At 39.5% G+C, this 21,128-nt stretch overlaps 1 protein-coding gene across 12 annotated transcripts in view; it reads right to left on the bottom strand.

Moving 5' to 3' along the window:
* prdm6 (PR domain containing 6) overlaps nucleotides 1–21,128 on the bottom strand; it is a 144,984-nt gene that overhangs the window by 97,235 nt on the left and 26,621 nt on the right. For all 12 annotated transcript variants that reach the window (XR_006098028.1, XM_042420344.1, XM_042420349.1 and 9 more), the window contains exons 5-6: nucleotides 17,551–17,699; nucleotides 16,064–16,222 (exon numbers count right to left, since the gene is read on the bottom strand). Coding sequence is in view for 11 of the 12 variants with exons in the window: in XM_042420344.1 (XP_042276278.1) it covers nucleotides 16,064–16,222; nucleotides 17,551–17,699 (308 nt within the window). In the remaining variant the exon portion in view is untranslated. The remainder of the gene's footprint in view (nucleotides 1–16,063; nucleotides 16,223–17,550; nucleotides 17,700–21,128) is intronic.

Here is a 21,128-nt window from a genome sequence, read left to right as displayed (position 1 = left end):
CAACGTAACATCAAACAGTCGAAAAAATCCAAAGATATTCAGTTGAGTGTCATACCAGACAGAGAGAAGCAGTAAATTTACTGAAATGATAATATTATCAACTGTCAAAATAGTTGCAGATTATTATTTATAGCAGAGCTGCAACTAACGGCTATGTTTGTTATTGATTCATCTGCCAATTATTTTCTTCATGTCTATAAATGGTCAGAAAACGCAAAGAATAATATAATTTCGCTCAGTCAAAGGTCGTCACATATTTTGTTTTGTTTGACCAAAAGTCTTAAATCCTCAAATATTCACTTTACTGTCATTTATGACAAAGAAACGTATTAAATCATCACATTTAATGAACTGAAACCAGATAAGTTTTTGGCATTTTTGCTTAAAACGAACGACTAAAATGATTAATAGATTATTCAAGTCACGTATAATCAGACTGCAAGTAATAAATCTGATTATTTTCTGGATTCGATGAATCATTTTGTGTCAGAAAATAGTGAAAAATTACTGTTAAAATTTTCTCAGCGTCAAAGGTCTTCAGATACATTTTTGTTTTTTTTTAAAAATTACTAAAATAATTGATCAATTATCAAAATAGTTGCTGATTAAATTTCTGTCGACTAATCTTTTAATTGATTAATTCTTGCAGTTCTAATTTCCACCTAAATATATTTAATTTTGAGCCGATATTTCTGCTCATAAGCAACATTTTCTAACATCGTGGAGCTGAATTTAACAGACTTATTGATCAGTATCAGAAACTCAAGAATAACTTTACTAGTGTCTAATATAGAGAATCAAATCTACAAAATATCATCAATTATTACCGTCATCTGTGTCTTTAACTTCTTAAACTTTTAAGACGTAGATCAACCGCTGCAGAACAAACTTTGTTCAAACTCAGAACTTTGTGTTGTCTTAGTTATATATTTGTTATAAATAGTGTCAGACAGAGTGAAAAGTGATTTTTCTAAAACTTTACGGGACATTTAAGAGGAAGGTCTTAACTTAATTAAAACAGACACTGATGAAGAGGTTGCTAGGTTACAGAAAGAGAATAAATATGATTATTTACTTGAACTTTTTACTGACACTGACGTAGAAGACGGAGTCTAATCTGTCTGTCTCTGCCTCTTTACATTTACAAGAACCAGAAGACCTGAGGTAAGAGGAGAGGATTAACTCTCTCTCACACACACACACACACACACACACACACACACACACACACACACACACACACACACACACACACACACACACACACACACACACACACACACACACACACACACAGAGTGACGGCCTGTGTGTGTGTTTTAGAGGGTGGATTACTCTCTCTTACATTCATTGATCTCAGCTGTCAGTACTTACTGCTCTGTCACTGTCCACACACACACACACACACACACACACACACACACACACACACACACACACACACACACTCTCACAAGAACACAGTTTCATGCATCAGGGAGGCATGGAGGAGGAACTGTTTGCTTCATTCAGACTTTGCAAATATTTTTTTTTTCATTATATCAAACTTTTTCACATTTCAGACGTTTCTGTCTTTAACCGTCCTGTTGTCATCGGGTCAGTTTTGACCCGCGAGGACAACAGGTGTCATTATGTGCTGTAATTAAAAAAATTGCAATGATTTCAAAACAGTATCCTGACTAAGAAATTATGAATTATTTTAACTATAGTTGAGATCAGGGGGGGTTTCTTCTAACCCCAACCCCCCAAAAAACTGAAATGGTTTTAAACCAGTATCCTGACTAAACTTTTACATATACCAGTCTGCCATAATCCTTATTTGTTAAGGATACCTGTTTACATAACACACTGTTTTTGGACTATATTATTATATTATGTGTTATAGATATTAACGCCTCACAAAGTGCAGATAGGAGCTTTTGCACTTGGTGCAAGTTGGAAGAGATTCTACGAAACGATGCTCTAAATTCAGTTAATAATTTAAACTAAATTAAAAATAAAAATTAAGTTTGTTTCCAGGTAAAAAAGACGTAGTAAATGTAATAGTTACTACATTGTAGTATACTAGGGTCAGAATTCCTTAAATTCAGTGTTTTTGCTTCCTCGTCCACTGGAGATGAATGTTCAGTGATTGTGTAACTCACTCGTGCTGCAGCCTCTCTACACACTCAGGGACTCTGTGTTGTGTTTTTGTTTTGTTGTGTGACTTTTCTGTCACAACGAAGGGCGAGATTATCTGTCTATCATCAGACTGAATATGAGCAAAACCTTCCTTGTTCACATCATCCAAAGTAAAATCCACCAATCAGAAAATTCTGCAGATAGGAGGTTTTGCACTTTGGCCATCGATATACATCATAATAAGGTCAGTATTGGCACTGATATGTATCGGATTGATGCATTCATACTTTAAATTTTTGGGCATCCACACTTGAGGATTACAAACTGGATTCAGGTCCTGATGGTGACCTCTCTCTGGGGGTTTGAGTCATCTGAGCTTCAGTCTCACAAGTCTGTGGAACGCTAAAATGAGAATATTTTTGTTGTTTTGTAGTGAAAACACTCTGTTTCTGAGTGACAGCTGTCAGTGATCGGCCTGCACAACGTCAACCAACAGCTGAGAGTGTGTGTGTGTGTGTGTGTCTGTGTGTGTGTGTGTGTGTGTGTGTGTGTGAGACAGAAAGTGCGTCTGAGGTATACTAACAGTGTTTTCACCTTTTGACCTTATTACAGAGAGTAAATCTTCTCGTCGTCTGCAAGCCGAGCAGACGCTAGAGATACCCTGTGTGTGTGTGTGTGTGTGTGTGTGTGTGCGTGTGTGTGTGCGTGTGTGTGTGTGTGTGTGTGTGTGTGCGTGTGTGTGTGTGTGTGTGTGTGTGTTTCCAGACAGGAATGTGCTTCATTTATCAGTTAAAAACACTTAACCGCCGCTCCGTACCAACACTGGCATGTAAATGGCTGCGTCGCCATCAGAGGACGATGTGTGTGTGACAAGCGTGTGTGTGTTAAATGTGTTTATCGCGGGGTGTGTGACGTGCGCGCGTGTCAATAAGTCACTAATGCAGCCGCCGGTTATCTCCTCCGAAGGTGTTACGACACTTTCTCACACACGGAAACATACAAGAGTGTATCTGAAGCTTTTTAAAACCAAAACATCTGAAATCCTCCGTCAGCAGAGGTCAGCAGAGGTCAGCAGAGGTCAGCAGAGGTCAGTCTGCAGGTTTTCAGGCTAACAAAGTTTTTATTTTTGGATTAAAACTACTGAGAGATGATTCAATATTTTTATATTAAAGTGATTTCCATCAACTACAAATACTGATAAGATGTGACATTAGTGGATGTTTACTGTATTAATCTGTATTAATTCTGTTGTGTACCATGAATTTTATAATTTTATGTCATTTTATTCTAATTTTAGGTTGTTGTCTATTAGGGTAACTCATTCACAGTTCTTTTTTTCTGTCATATGAACACTGTCCCTGTCAAATAAATACAATAAAATAAAGAAATATTTCCCCCTGAAGTATTTAAGCTATTTACTGTTTGTGCAGTAGGAGTGTGACTGTCAGTCCTGTCGACCAAAACATCATAAAGCAACAAAAATTTCATTGAGACATAACGGTGTGCAAGAACTTTTCTTTTTTTTTTTTTAAATCTCTGTTTCAAAGTAACTGTTTCAAATGTGGTCATTAAGATAGAAAATAGTAATTAAATGTATTAATATCACTGAGCACTTCTCTATTCAATTTACAGATTTGCAAATTTGGGGGCACCTCGGGTCACTGCTGGTGGGAGACCATACACGTATATTCTGGGACTGTCCGAAGCTGTCAGGTTACTGGCATGACACACAAAATGAGATTAAAAATGCTTAAAAATAGAGGTGCTGTTAGAACCGTCTTACTTTCTTGTCGGAATTATTGACAAAATGTAGAAAACAATAGTCAGATATCATTACTGAGAATTCTCATGGCTGAAAGCTCAGGAGAGAGAAGATAAAGGACGTCTATTATATGGAAAACATAACAGCAAAGTTACAACTAAAGACAGACGTGTTCTTGACCAAATGGTTTCTTTCCCTCTGAGGAGAATGATGTTCCCATTCATCTTTTTTTTTTTTTTTTTTGGTGTATATGTACGTATGTATGTATTTGTAACTTTTTTTGTTTTGCTTTGTTTGGGTTTTTTTTTAAAAATTTGTTTATTTATTTATTTTATTTCTTTTTTTATTTACCTTTTATTATTATTATAATTCATTTTATTTACTTATGCACTGATAATGGCTGTATGGATGATGGACACATGATGGAAGGTCAAAAATCATGAACAGACTCTTAACATTGCTTCATTTACACCTGTATGAATGTAAATATTTGAAAAGCTGATTGTACTGTATGACTGCACTTTAGAAAAGGAAATAAAATAAGTTCAAAAAATTTTTTTTTTTACAGATTTGCTAAAAATTGTAATGTGCAAAATTTGCTAAAAGACAGTTAAAATTGCTCCAGGTGAACACATATATGTTCGCAGCTATCTCTGAGTTGTGACTTGTGTCAAAAAGTTAAAAAAAAATATTCTAAATTTCACACTTTAAATTATCCAAATGTTGTGAAATATCTCCCAAAATGAACAAGTTTGTGTCACTGACTTCATCTGGTCATAATTTCAGGTCTGCTTTGACCTTTGACACCCAACAGTGATGTCAGAGAAAAAGACTCCTGCTGTGGTGCAATTACAAGCTACTGGAAATTTAAATCTACAAGACAAACTACAGATAAATGATGATGATGATGTTAAGAAGAGAAAAAGTTTGTTTCACTACTCATTTTCAGGTGTCAGATTCCCAAAAACAAATTAACTTCTGCAAAACTGCATAAATAAATGCTTGATAGTGATGTAAAGTCCCTCTAATACATAATTAATGCTCTAAAATATAGAATATACTGCAGGCACAAGCTTCTACATGAGTAAATATATTAGATGGTGTGTTTTTGGTCATTATCTTGATCATATAGAGCAACAAGTCATAACACATTAAAGTTCTCGTCGCTTGTTCTTCCTCTTCTGTCTGATTCACAGACTGTCAGCTGTACAAAGACACAATATCAACGTCAGAAAAAGTCCGACTGTCAGTCTACTTCTTCTTCTTCTTCTTTCTCCACAGAACACACTAGTGTCTTCTTCTTCTTCTTCTTCTTTTTCAGTCCAAATCCTGTAAAACTGTTCCTGAGAGCCGATCAATGCTTGCACGCTTCTGTTCTACAGCTAATCAATGAAACTCTACTAATTCTACTGTTATCTGCTCTCTTCATCGGCCTCGTCCTCCTCCTCCTTATCTCGCCACGTCTCCTCCTCCTTCCTCCTCCTCCTCTCCCTCCTCCTTCACCTCTTCCTCCTTTACCCTAATCTTACTTTGTCCCTTCCTCCTGCTGCAGGTGATAGACAAAATAATGTAAACACCTCATGAAAAAGGCAAATGATCTGTTCCCTAAACTGCAAGATCATCAGTTGAAGAAAAAAAAGCTAAATAATTGACAGTTAAAGATCTACCAAAATCAATTAATGTGGCTTTAATAACAACTGTGAACATCATGTCAGACTCACAGTATCGTAACACTGTTTGCATTGTGTAATTGCAAAGGAAAGAATTTTTTGTATTTCTTAAGGTAGTCAAAATCATCAAAGGGGGCCTAAACTTCACTAATATTTCTGGCGCTGCTGCAAAATCGTGCCAGAAAGATGTTATTAAGGAAAAGTTTACACATGACAAATTCATTTTTTTCTTTACCACTCAGCGAACATGTAGGAAACATACCTTTTAGGTAGCAAATTGTCTAAATGTGTTCTTTACCACTGTACGATCTGTGTGTAATGTGTGATGACCCTACAGTGACTCTGCAGCTCCTCTCGGCTTTACGGAGCTTCATAGTGAGTTTCAGCTCATTGTTTATCTGTCCGGCTGCAACTTTGCTGTTTTATTTCACTCTCAGTGCTCTCATAGTGTCATTTTTGGGTCGCAGCAGGCAGCTGTTTTCAGAGAAAAAGCTCTAAAAAGCCACTGTACACTACCTGCTCAGCACCAAACAGCAAACAGACACAGTTAGCTGTAGACTAGCTGGTGAACATAGTGGAGCATTTAGCAGCTAAAGAGCCAGATATTTCCCTCAGGAGTTGGTAGAGAGCAGAAACAGAGCTAAAAGAGAGTGAATATTGGACTTATGTTGACCAGTCGGGCAGAAACACGACTCCAGATGAATGATAATGTTGCTCCGTAACTGCTGGATGTGGAAATAAACTACTGTTTGCTAACAAGTTCAACATATCAACTTAAAAGTTGATGATATGTCAGTGTTGTGTTCATTACTTGTTTCTGCTGAAAAGGACAGAAGACAAAACATCAGTTAACGCAGCTTTAAATCCTCCACGCATTTGACACGTTTTCGTCTTCCTCTTCATCCTCTAAATCCTCTGTCCCTCCTCTTTTGTCTCAGTCTTCCTTCACTCCTCCGCTTCAATCTTTCCTTATGATTCTTACCTGATTATTCCTATCTGAGACAAAACATACTGTTACTCACTCTCCACATCCAGCTGATTCTACTCATTGTTGTCATTCTGGATGTTAAATCTTCTGTAACCACAGAATGCGTTCATACTTGGCTTGCCAGGTGAAAATGAAATGAAGGTTAAATAAAACCAAAATAAAGCCATAGTCTCGCTCATTCATCCTGTCCATGACACACTGGTATTCAGTCACCACATCTTTCAGTGTTCTTAAACACAACCTGTCGTTTAGGAGTCCATTTTTCAGCTGTAGGCCTCATAAACTCTGCTGCCATCACTGCCTTCACCACCACCACCGCCGCCGTCATGCCCTAGAGCAACATTCTGGGCCTCCACACATCCATTGAGAGCCGCTTCACCATCTGAAACTGTGTTTTCAGCGAGCAGTGAGCCGACTCATAAATCAGAGGGGTAATAATGGTTCAGAGAAACAGATAATATTTGGATAACCGACTCTGATTCACCTCAGCGTCACCAGCAGCCAGATCCAGTCTGCAGGCAGAGCTCGCTGCTTTCTCACACAACATGGAGGGCGAGGGAGGAGCAGCAGAGCGTGACGCACCAACACCACCACATGAAGCACCACCACCCACACCAAGGTACCACCACCCAGACCAACGCACCACCACCTGCAAGACTGAGGTACAATGGCTCAGCCTGAGGTACCACCACCTACAGGTACCACTGACCACCTGACCAACATACCACCACCCACAGGACTGATGTACCACCACCTACAGGACTGAAGACTGATGTACCACCACCTACAGGACTGATGTACCACCACCTACAAGACTGAAGACTGAGGTACCACCACCCACAGGACTGAGGTATCACCACCTGCATGACTGTGGAACCATCACCCAAAGGGTTGAGGTACCACGGCCTAGAGGCCTGAGGTAAAACCACCTACAGGATTGAGGACTGAGGTATCACCACCTATAGGACAGAGGTACAACCACCCAAGGTCTGAGGAGCCACCACCTAAAGGACTGAGGACTGAGGTACCACCACCTAGAGGCCTGAGGTACAACCACCCAAGGTCTGAGGAGCCACCACCCACAGGACTAATAAACCACTGGCCACAGAACTGATGTATCACAACCACCAGACCAATGCACTACCATCTACAGGACTGAGGTACCACCACCTAGACAGGACACCAAGACATCAGAAACTTTGACATGTGAGCAGAAGAAGTGGTGGATCAACATCACCAACACTGCAATCGGTGGATGACCTGCTCTGCCTGTTGAGCCACAGCCAGTCAACCTTAAGGGACCAGTATACTCCACCAGAACTGCTTTTTGGATGGTGGAACAGCATCTGAAACCTCCTCTCCCCTCACCTTTCCAACGCTGGCACTGGGGAGGCTGTGTCCAACCATTACTGTAACTTTCCGAACACAAATATATCAATATTTTACACCCACCTCATGCTATGATTTGGCAGCTTGCAGAGGTTCACTCTGCATCTCTCTTTTTTCATTCATTATACAACTATTTCTGTCACTTTAACATGTAGCCGTTTGGAATAACTATAAACACGTTTGCCTCCCGATGCGGTCAGACAACGCATCGTACAAACTAGTTATTTTTTAGCATAACTCGACCCTTACTCTCAAGGTCTAAAACTCTTGTCTTGAGACGGGGACGGTAAAATAGAGATTAAAGAACAATACATGCAGAACGTGCAGGACAGAAAAACACAAGAAGAAGATTGAGAAAATAAGAGAAGAGAAACTCATTTTCAATGTTTGTCTGGTCAACTATGATGACAGTACCTTTATTGACAAACAGTCGCGCTAATAGGCTGAAGAAGAGAACTGTGGGTACCATGATGAACATGAAGAGAACATGATAACTGTTTGTACTGGAGCTAATCACAGCATGTAAAGCCTCTACAGGCACCAACACAGGAGAGGAAACAACCAGCGGCTCTATCGCTGTGAAAAAACACACTGATCAAACACACGACTGGATTATAAAGAGACTGCGCACACATGTACACACACTCTCTGTGTTATTCTAACATGAAGGTCCTGATGGAAAACCCCAGTCTTTGTTCTTGAACCCCTGCGGTTACCATGCCTACAGGGTGATGTCACACAGAGCGGAGAAATGAACCCGAGTCACCGAGTGGGTTTAACCAAACAGCACCGAACTGTGGGCTGGTTTCTAGTGCGGCCGACAGTTTGACCTGCAGATCATCTGGATCGCTTTTTAACAAACAACCTACAAATATCGACAACAGGTCACAACAGGAGCAGAGAGGATCTAAGAAAAGCCTGGTAACATGAACAATGCATGCTGCGTCTGTAGCCAAGAAAAACGCCTCACATCAGTGACTTGAATGTGTCTCTTCATCATATTAGAGACTGAAGAACATTCAGGAGTATTTTGGCGAGGAGGACGCTGTGTTGACTACAGAGTTTTCCCTCGAGTCAGTTTCAATATTCACTGTTTTCACACAGATTTGATTACTCTATACCAAACATACTCAATATGCAGACTCCAGTCTGGATCTGGACTGAAGAACAATTTAATTCAGACCAGGAACAAACTTTAACCGCAACCTGAACCAGACCGCTTTTGAATGACACATCACTGTCACCTCAGCTGTCATCTTTATTCAGCCGCCTGCTAATCGCCACAGTTAGCGAGGTTGTTGTCGGATGTCGGAGCTCCGGTTGATGAAGTAAAATGTGTTGTTCAAAACTAGCTGATACAAAAAAAAAGAAAGACTGACAGAGAAAAACATGTGTTTAAGGACTGGACTGAGAATCAGGCATTCATTTTGCCCGAGGGACGTATGAGACCATTGTGTTTGATTTGCATATGAAACAGTGTCCATAGCGAAGAGCGATAACATAAGACGCCACTCCAACACCAAACATGGCCGTTTTAAACTAAACTATCCCAAAAGATCTTACAAAGAGGTAAGAACCACAAAACTGAGTTGAAGTTGTTATTTCAAACCTCCAGCTGCAGCATTTTCAACAGTGAATAGAGTGAAAAACTCACTAATAAACACTTACAGCAGTGTTTCTGTCTGGCCATCAAACCTTTTTATGCTCAAGTTTAAGGACTTGGTTCCACAATAAAGGAGTCCTGTCCACCATTAATAGAGAAATATCATTCATGTTCAGAGTTCTGGAGTTTTTGTACTGAAATATCATTTAATGCCCTCACTGGACCTTTGATGTGGTGGAAAATTTATTAAGTGGACCTCTGAGACTTGTATTTTAGTATTCCTGCTCGACAACTTTATGGCTGCCACAGAAATACAGATAAAATCATAAAACAAAAATATTATAAACCCCCCCCTCCCCGGAGTCCGAGGTGGACCATGGCGCAGAGATGGTGGTTTGCTCCTATGAGTGTCCTGCCTTGACACCTTCTCCTCCTATTATTGTTATTATTATTACTAGTCATATCTTTATTATTATTATTATCATTTTTATTGTTATTATTATGCTTCTCTGTGTCTCTCTCCCCCCTCCCTCCTTCTTTCTCTCTGAACCCGAACAGTCAAGGCCATTGGCTGCCCACCTAGATCCCGGTTCTGCTTGATGTTTCTTCCCGTTAAAGGGGAGTTTTTCCTTGCTGCTGTCGCCAAGTGCTGCTCATGGGGGAATGTTGGGGTTTGTAAATTAAAGAGTAGAGTACAGTCTAGACCTGCTCTATATGAAAAGTGACCCGAGTTAACTTTTCTTATGATTTGGTGCTCTATAAATAAAACTGAACTGAATTGAATATTAGATTGTTATTATTGTTGAAGTGAACCCAGGTGATAGAAGTCATGAACAGGCCGATTACGAATCATTAAAGTGGATCTGAGCTGGATAAAGTGGGAAAGCACTTCATGTTGCTTCAAACAAACTAAAATCTGAGTGCTTTTAAAAGTCAACGCTTTCTAGACTCGCGTCCGTTCATGGTTCAACTTTTTAACTCTCAAGATAAACAACAGCATCAGCAAATGTCCAAAAAGGAAACGCTGTCTCCTAGAAATGATGTTTATGTACGAATAAATTGCAACAGCTAATAAGTTTTGAAGGAAATATAATGCAGCCTTTCAACTAGGCTGCAGGTTAGGTATGCAATCTGAATCCAGCACAGGAACGGCGGCCTCCGCCACTACAAATAAAAGCTACTATATTGAGAGCTAATTACTGAACATAAATACTGAATGGGCAAAAATTTGATTAAAATCTTAAGGATTGTAACTTTAAAAGGGACTTGAAAACTTTTTGCGTCCATCAGCTGTAAATTGACTATCGAGTGTTCCATTTTCATGACCTTTAAAGGTATCGCTGGCGTCTTGCACCTCTGACATCACAGTGTTGTCAAGACTCCCTCAATTGCTGCTTTGCATCAGTGTGGTCATTCCCGCTTCTTTTATTCATAAATTCCGTCGATAAAAGCTCACAACGCCTCACTGAAATCCAAGCAAGAGAAGCACAACATGTAATTTGACATTGAAAACCATTTACGATTATGTAATCGCGCTGATGATGTCAATGGCGATCAGAGCCTTTAATAAAAGCCAGAATTCAGACAGTTACACAAACATTAGATAATGACATCACTCAGGAAAACATTACGGGGCCTTTACTGGACGCTCAGACCACAAACCACTAAAAACATAAAGTCAATAAGGAGTGTGTGGAGAACACAGCATCAGATACGCTGACGGACGGACGGACGTGAACAGATCAACAGATGAATTCAGCTGCAAGAACCAGATTAAGAAAATAGTTTTATCTGTTTTATGATGCAAAAAAGCCGAGATGCCAACAGGCGTTTTGGAATTTCTCTGAATCCTCATGTGTCCCATCAACGTCCCACACTAGCAAAATATTTTGCCTCAAACTGTGCAGCTGAAGTTTTCCTTTCTTTGCTGCTCTGAAGTTACGATGTTCGAGGCTGTTTTCACTGACTCTGTGCTGACAGCTCGTCCAGTCGGAGATCTGTCCAAAAGAAAACTCCTGTAAAAACCCCGGAGGACGAGGTCAGAGCCGTGACATCGGGAACCCTCTCTCCTGTTTTTACTGCAAATTCTTTTCAATCAAGAAGGCCTCAGTGTTCGGACCGGGAGGTCAACGGTTCGAATACTCGGGAAAATCCAGGATGAGAGAGAATGAGAAACTGTCTTCTTTCTCTTCCTTCAACATGTCATTTCCTCCAGTACTGAACTACAGCACCGTAGAGAGAGAGAGTTCTGGCACTTTCTAGTTTGTTCTCATCGTTCCAGTTATCTGATGGCAGATTGTTCACATTCAACATGACATGAACTTACAAATTATCACTGATAATTCATCTTTCTCCCCCTTTGTGTCAGGCTTTACTCATGTCTTTCCTTTCTCAACCAACCAATCTGAAGGCTAAAATGTATTAAATTTACTTAAAGCTGCACTAACTAAAGCCCAATCTGATTTGAGAAATAATTTGTTGCTGATGTGGTTTTTCCACAACAACAAGTTCAGTCACCCAGTAGGACATTATAAAAAATGACATCTCCTCCTTCACTGTAAAGTTCATTCTCAGTGTTTGCATACTGGATCACGATTGGCTCCGAACTAGCTGTGATGTCATGAATCCTGCTCGTAGGTTCACGTGTTAAACTGAGATTTAAAGTGAACTCAGAGAACCTTTTCCTCCTCCAGCAGATGAATGTGAACATACATCATTCTGCACAGAGAAGAAGAACAAACATCCAACTGAAGGAACAAGAAGAAAAACATGTTTTTGAGCGGAGGAGGACGTTAAGTAAAAGAAACAATGACACAGTAGAGGAGAGTGAATGTTTGACTGATAGGATGTCAGTGTTTAGTTTGGTGATTTTTTCCCCCAGGTGACCTAAAGAAATAAATAATAGATAGATGATTTGCAGATAAATGATCCACCTCTCTTCTCTCCTTTCCTCTGATGTTTGTTTGCTTCCCTTTCTTCCTCTTCTCGTCTTTATGCTTCTTTCTATCCTTCCCTTCTTTCCTTCTTTTTACTTTTCATCTTTCCTTCCTTCCTTTTTGTTGTTTATTTCCTTTTTTGACAGATCTGAAACTGTAAATGTATGAAAATGGTCTTTACCTCACTTTAAACACTTGAGTACATTTTACTGTTAATTCTTGTTTTTACTAAAGTATAAAACACTAATACAGGACAGTAAAGTAAGTAAATAACTAAATCTCGGCTTCAACTATCGATTATTTTCATTATTATAAATATAGTTTATTTTCCCAATAAAATCGATTAATGATTCACACAGTAACAGCATCAACAATTATCAGACTTCAAGGAAACATCCTTTAAAACTCAACGATATTCAGTTTATTATGATAAAAAACAGAGAAAAGCAACAGATACTCATATATTTGAGAAGCTACCAGAGAATAGTTGCTGTTTTTGCTTGAAAAATTAATTAAATGATTATTCAATTATCAAAATTGTTCATGAATTTTTCTGCTGAATTGATTAATTGTACTTTTTTTAAAACGATGCTTTAAAGGATTTACTTCCTTCCACTGTTGTCAAAGACGTTCCTACATCAGAATCTGAAATCAGAATAAATAACACTCATATTAAAGTAATGTTTGTGTTAAAAGCTCTTTCTCGTGACTCTTTAACACAGAGTGATAAAGCTGCAGGTCCGACAGCTGCAGATTTATTCCTCCATAAAACTGAGACTCAAACAGCGACTTCTGCCTGGAAGAGGATCAATTTGTCGAGCCGTAAAATACTGCAGCACCAGAAAATCCTCTACCGGTCCACCCGCGTGTAACGGCAAGTGTCTTAATTAAAACTGGCCCTTCCTGGACACCATAGACAACATGACACAAGCTCCCCTGATTGGCTATAGGACACACATCTCTTCCTGTTTTGGGGAGCATCAATAAGTGAGTTTAACAACCGGTGAGTTTTAATGGGATCTGTGTGTAAAGCTTCTTCATCAATAGGACTAATGACCGGTTTAAGCCCGGCAGCCGATAAACTGCCGATGGTTAGAGCCGGGTGATCGGATCAGCATCTCTCCAGGGCGGAAGGCTTCAAAGGCCGGTTCAAGACCCCACAGAGGGACGCGGCTCGACTCTGCTGGGTCCAAATACAACAAAGATGTTTCAGTCAGACTCAGGCAGAGCCGGAAAACATCTTCACGTAGAGAAAGTTTCTCGTCTGCTTGTCCATACATTTATCTAGTGGTGTCGTTCAGTCTTAAAACCAAACCAGAGCTAAAAGAACTATCAATACTGGACTAATGGATTAATAATTTAGTTTATTAAATGACAGTAACATGTAGATTTTATGTCACACAACCTGCAGAAAAGAGCAAGAGCTGCAGGAGTGTAGTGAGTAGAAGAAGAAAAGGAAAAAGGCTCTTCATCACCATCATCGTCTTAGTGATGAGACATTATAATATGCAGATTAATAAGGCAGACGTCATGTTACAGGTGAAGAGAGGCAATGATATTTATGTGGATGTTAAGAAGAAAACTGTACAGATGCATTTTCAATCTATGCTCAAAAAAAAACGTGTGGAGTGGAAAAAAAATCTCGAAATATTGCAAAAAAAATTGTCTACGCTTGGCTGAGGCAGAGACGTCGGCACGTCGATGAAAGCAAAATGTGACAAAGTTCAATGTGAACAGACGTAGTGAATAAATGACGTAGGTGAAGCGTGTTGACTTAAACATCAAACTTCCACTGAAGAAACATCACATCTGTAACGTTCCTCAAATTAACACATGACACTAACAGAAATGTCATATTTCCATCACGGTTTTTTTTTTACATCTGATCTAATCTGATCTGTCAAAAGTCGTATAAAAGCCTTTCGTGTCTCCAGAGGAAGCTGTGAGAAATGATGTCACTTGTGTCGGCGTCGGTTTGAAAAGTAAAACAATCTGTTAATGTGAAGTTAGAGAGAAGTGGAGCTCCTCATCTCTGCTAGCAGCTCCAGGCTACGTTAGCCGCTACTAGCATAACACACACAAATGTCTGGCTGAACTGCCTGTGGTCGAGTTGCATTGTGGGTAATGTAGGCACCAGAGAGAAAGGATATCACCGCTTCTGCTGCTTCATGATGATGATTTAGGAGTGAAATGATAAATCTGTGGAGTAGCCCTTTAATATCTGGAAGTGATTGACAGGTGAGATCTCTTTACTGGACATCTGAACTGATGAAAAAAATATTTCCAAAGTTCTCCGTTTTAAGCACAAATCCTGACATGATGAGCTCCCTGCTCCTGCTGGACTTGGCCTATAATGTCTCAGATGCCCCCCCCTTTTCCCGACCTCTGACCCCCAGACCCTCAAACCACCACCTCCCCTCCCCCCTCAGCTTCACCTCCACCCTCCTCCCTCCTCCTCCTCCTGACGTCCTGCTGCGGTCAACAGCAGAGAGACTGATGTCCGGTCAACCGACGTCTGACTGACCTTTACCAGCTCGGCCACGAGGGACTCATCTATCTCTCCGCCCTCCCAGCATCCTTCACTCTCTCTCTGTCTACCGGCATATCCCTCGCTCTCTCTCTCATGCTAATGCAGCTGTTTATAACTGCCACATTGACTTTCTCCTGCCACTGTATGTAAATACAATCTGCTCTGATCAATGGACTGAGAGGTGACATGAAGCTGACCACAACCGCACACGCATACAAAAACAACACCGTAACGCCAGAAACACGCCACCACGAAGCAACAACACGTAAACAACATGAATAGGGACGGTAGAGCGTGTGCATGTGTACGCCGTTATTTCACTCATCGCTCTGGACGGAGGGAAGTGACAGGAAATGGTTTGTAATAAACACTCAGCAGGAGAGTTGAAGGTGAAGCAAAAGACGCTGCGTGAGGTGAATTTGAGTCGAAAATCCGTCTCAGAGTCGTAACTCAGTCAAATCTGAACACGCAGACATGAAATCAGTCTGACTTAAACATCTCTAATAATAATAATAATAAACCTCCATAAATCCACTTAGAAACCAGAGAAAAAGAAGCTTCACATTTATACGTGTTCTTCAGTATCACAGTAATCCAGTGATGGTCGTCTGTAAACAGGCTGATTTAGCAGTTTTAATGGTGCCGATTTGTTAAAATCTAAACAAATATCTGGGCTGAGAAGAGGACGTCAGTACCTACCCGTAGCTGACATCACAGCAGCACATTTGATGAGCTTTAATGTTGCTTTTGTTTTATTTTCTATGGTTATACTGGTTCCCATACAGGCCTGTATGTTGGTGTTTCAGTGTTTCCAACCATCAGATTAGCAAAAACATTTTTGACTTCCTTAATTTTTGCACAAAAGTCAAATTTCACACTGAGATGATCCAAAAAAAAAGTAACAAAGCAATGTTCAGGACGGGATTTAAATGACAGGAAATCACTGAACAGTTATAGTAATAAACATAAAATCACCTCCTGCACTGACATAAATCCAGTCTGAACGCACATCAGAACGCAAACTGACAACATCTCTCGGCTCTGCCGCTCGTCCGTCCACTCACCTCCCACAGGTGTCGCGTGTTCCTGACGGCTCCGGACTGATGTTTGTCCACCAGCAGAGGGACTCCCTGAAACGGACCGATCCAGGTTCCCTGAGGGATCCTCTGAGCTGCACAGATCCCATAACCCAGACCAGGAACTGTACTGGTGCACAGACACACCTGCACACACACACACACACACACAACAGGGACATCAGGGTTGAGTTTCAGAAGGTGAGAAAACACAGAACATGTCACCAGGAAGGAGGTCGAACGTCCCGGTGTGCAACAGCCAGTTAACAAACTGATGTTCTGTTCACGTGTAACACACACGGGTCCACGCTTTGCATCAGCAGTGAACAGCTGGAGGTTAAAGGTGAGCATAAGTTGCATCATTCAGCTGATAATTATCCTCATTATGAATTAATCTGCAGATTATTTTCTTGACCATCGTTCGGCCAATAAAAATGAAGCAAACTGTCCGTCCTGTTTTTCTTTGTTTTGTCAGTTTAACAGTCCAAAACCTCAAAATATTCAATTTACGGTGAGAAAAAGCAGCAAATCCTCACAGAGGAGAAGCTGCAACCAGAGAAAGATTGTTACAGTTTTACTTGGAAATGAATTTTAAGATGAATTAATTTTCTGTCTTTCTTCTTCTTTTTTCTGCAAACCTGCTAAACATGTTTTTATTTGAAGAATTTGAAGCTTTCCTGTGTCTCTGTGTGACAGTAAACTGAATCTCTTTGATCAGACAAGAACAAGACATTTGAAGGACTAAACATGGACTCTAAGAAATTAATAACAGACATTTTTTTTTATTATTTTCTGACATTTCATAAACAAAACAATCCACAAATTAATCAAGAAAATAATCAGCAGATTAATCCATAATGAAAATAATTGTTAGTTGCAGCCTTGAACTGATTATTGGTGATTGAAAAACGCACATGATGTCATCAAAACTGTATCAAATTATTAGATTTTGTGCACGTTGTCAGACAATAAATCAATAAGTTCATTTCACACGACATCAAATAAAAAACTTTGTAAAGCTTCATGTTTTTCAGTAGTTGAATCAACAGATTAAAAAAAAAAAAAGCTGTAATTGATACTGATGTGATGAAAATGATGCTGAATATCAAATACAGATATTTGTTGAGTTATTACACTTATTTAAACTTTATTAAACTTTATTTAAAAAACGTCACCAAACTCATAACATTTGATCGGAAAATCATATATTTTTATTACATGTTTTTATTCTAATTTTTTAAAATTGCTTTATGAGAAAGGAAATGCTGTAAAAATATAGAAACATTTATTTCTATTATTTACTTTTTTACTTGGTGGGCTTCACAGTCTCGACGTCTCCTTCTTATAAAATATGATCTGTATAATAAGTTCATGCTTATAAATGTGGAGGAAACGTGTTTTTTTTGTGTGAAATACATAATGTAGACTTGCTTTTAACTGCGTGACAAAAGACAAAACAGACAGGAAGTTCTCACCTCTCTGGGCAGGTCTCTCAGCCAATCAGGGACGTCCGGCAGGGTGACGGGTGCCGGCGTGCTGCTGGTGCCGACGAGCCGCCGCAGAGAGTGAAGGGGACCGTGCATCGGACACTCGCCGTTCCTGTTGTCTGCACACATGTCGCAACCTGCAGAGAGAAGAAGAGAAGAAGAGATTTCACTGACTTTTACCTTTTATAACAAAAAAAAAAACCCAACAAAACATTTTTAGAAAACTAAACTCCTCTAAAACTAAACTCCTCCTGTAAAACGCTGCTGCTGAACTCAGATTTTATAAATAGTTTGACTCCTTATGTTGTTTCAGCTGAGTTTCTCTTTCCTGAGACAAGAAAAGTATTTTAACATTTAGACACATTTTTAAAACATCAGTTTAACACATTTCATGAAACAGCAGAGTAGTTAATAATGTGAGATTATAAACATATAACATTACTTCAATTCATACAACAGTTTATGTATATTTCAAAGTACTACAGCTGGTTTTTGCTAAGGTTGTGTACAGCCTGTACTGCACTACCTGCACTCTCACTACTAACTGTGTTTTGCTCTGTATATTTAACAGTATACTCCTTCTATATACAATAAGCTTTTTCCTTTGTTTTATTTCTTCCGTTGCTGCTACTTTTATATACTTATAAAGGCTTTAACAATGTGTTGTATTTTAAAAGCTTGTTATATTATCCATTGTGTCAAATCTTCATCTGAAAAGTAACTAAAGCTGTTAAATAAATGTAGTGGAGAGGAAGTATAAAGTAGCATCACATGGAAATACTCAAATAAAATACAAGTAGCTCAAAGTTGTACTAAAGTACTTGAGTAAATGTACTTATTTTCTATATATGTCCTCAAAATAAAGCCTCAGTCAGTGTTTCTGCGCCTCTGGTGGACGTGTGAGTACACAAGACGACAGGAAGCAGGATTACGGAGTCGATGTGGTCGAATCTGTCCTGACGAAGCCCAAATGAGGGAAAAAAATCCTCTCTGCAGTGTTTTTCCAGGTTAAATGTGGCGAGCAGCGTATTGCTGAGAATTAGCGAGTGTCAACATTTACTCAGAGATGCAGTCTGACAGTAATGGATGTTAATTGACTGTAGCAACATAATGAGAGATTATTATCTGAACACAAAACTCCCACAGAGCCAAACAGAGCACAGAGAGGCTGAGAGGAACAGGATGTCAAGGAGGAGGGTTTTTTTTTTTTGCTTCTCTTTTTCCCAAAATTAAATATCCGCCATTTAAGAGTGTGACAGCTACTTTTACACCATGATTGATAGAAGTAAATTAAACTGTATTATGCTCATTTATAAACCTCAGCATGTAACGCAGGTTCACGGTCGAGTAAATGGGAAAAATTTTTTACAGGCTGAATTCTCCACGATCCACTTTATTAAAACTGATATAAACAAGGACGTCGTTTTGATTTCAGCTTTCAGTCAGACGTCTGATGTGAACTTTTCAAAACCACCAGAAGTCTTCACCAATAAGAAACGCAAAGGGGGGGGGGGGCTGCAAAATAACATATCTGAGCAGTTAAAAGCTGTAAATGTGTCGTCTTTCCTGCCGTGGATCTATTTTCTCTTCCTCTCTTTCAGACTGATGAACTGGCTGTGAACTTGTTATGGTGTGCTCTCCTCGCTGCCCATCATTCAAACTCAGTATTCTGTTACATCCATCGCCCAGTGTTTAGACAGCTCCGCTCTGCCTCTGATCTCCGAGCGACCGGATGACGTTTCCAGTGAAAACGTCTGCCGGCACTTTGGCTTCTTCTGCTTTTGTGAAGCGTTTTGTTCCCACAAGCTGACGACCGAAAAAAAACCCTCGACCTCAAACATTTTTATCTCCTAAAAACTGATTTTAAAGTCTTAATGCCCCTTAAATTTCACGTGTTGAGACTTTTTTTTTTTTTTTTTAAATGGGCAGGAGTTTGATTTGACACTTTTTATTTATACATTAAACTCTTCACTGACTCTAATCCGGAGCAATAACTCTAACAGTAAAAAAAAAAAACTGTAATTTCCTGAGCTGCCGTCAAACAGCGAGAAGGTCGAGGTTCAGTAACAAACTTCTGGACAACAAAACCATCACACTTCATAAAGACCATCGCTGTTCCGCGTTTGTTTCCAACACAGCTGTGAGTCCAGATGAGGACGGACCACACAGAGAGGTTATAAACCCACACTGAACAAAGCTGAGAGTTATCATCAATTTTCTTGCCTCTTTTGGGTCCTAATTCTGGTTTTCTGCTACATTAACTGTGCTGTTTTTCATCAAACAAACTCTGATAAACCCACTGAACACTACCTGCCCGGCAGCAAACAGCAACATTAGAGACTAGCTGGTGAATAAAGTGGAACATCTAGCAGTGAAAGAGTCGTTTCTCAAAAACACCTTAAGGCTGAGATTATGCTAAAATCCATTTTACAAACCTTTCTAAACAAAAAGGATAAGGCTCATGTGCAGAGCCAAACAATGAATCGATCTACATACAAGTACTGTGTGTGTATCAAAGCCTGATATATCTTATTCCTCTTTGCCGTAGATCGCCGTTATTGTCCAAAAACTATTAAAAACATGTCAACGAGCCGCACTGTTACACTGGGTGACATGTTTGGTCACGTTTTCAGTCTCAGGAGAGCAGTTCTGTGTAAGGCAGACACCACTGAGCATGTGCGGGAACACGGTTCTGTTTACAGAGCTTTATTCACAACCTCTGGAATCTGTACTGAAGTAAATTTACGATGTAGCCGTGCACTTTTCCCCAGTGAATGTTTGTTTGGTGGCTCGTTCAACAAGCTAAGCTGCAGGACAAGACGTGTGTTCGTGTTTGTGAGTTAGATACGAAGGAGACTTTAGCGGGAAAGCTAATGTAGGTTGTGTTGCGGAGCAGGATGCAATCAGGCTCAGTGTGACCGTCTGCTTTGACTGTGATAAAATGACACGTTATCGCTTTATGTAAAGATTTGATTTGCTGTATTGAAATAAAGGCTGCAGCTACATTAACAGATGATGAAACTGTATTTAATCAAAATAGTGTAGAACTAGGGGGCGCCATCATGAAATCAAAGAATTTATAAATTTCTCCTTTTTTGGTTTCTGATTTTTTTTTTCTCAAAGGAGAAAACAGGGCGAGTGATTTATTGAGCAGATATGCTGCTGTAGCAGACAAAAAAAACAATTTAATTTCAGATGGATAAGGAATTTAAAAGTGTCTTAGAAAACTCTCAACTTCTGAGATTGATTGTTATAAAGAAATGAGGCACTTATATTTTTCCTCAGGAAAACAAATCTAAAAGAGACATTGTTGGACCTACATTCAGCAGGTGAAGACAAACTCGACTCCAGAATGAATTATGTCTGTCTGCTGGATGTGGAAATAAGCAACAGTTTGAAAAGCTGATAATATATCAGGTCTTTTTTTTGCCCCTAGAGGACAAAAAAATGTATTCAGATTTATAAAATGTTAAAAAATTAATTGGAAAACAGCAGCGAACGAGTCAAATGTGGAAGTTTTATGTGTAAGAAGCTGTTTTACTAACAATCAGAGACTGAAAACCAAC

Source organism: Thunnus maccoyii, chromosome 9, assembly GCF_910596095.1.
Source record: "Thunnus maccoyii chromosome 9, fThuMac1.1, whole genome shotgun sequence".
NCBI lineage: Eukaryota > Metazoa > Chordata > Actinopteri > Scombriformes > Scombridae > Thunnus > Thunnus maccoyii.
Note: the sequence above shows the minus strand (reverse complement) of the source record. Positions and strands in the feature narration are given on the sequence as shown.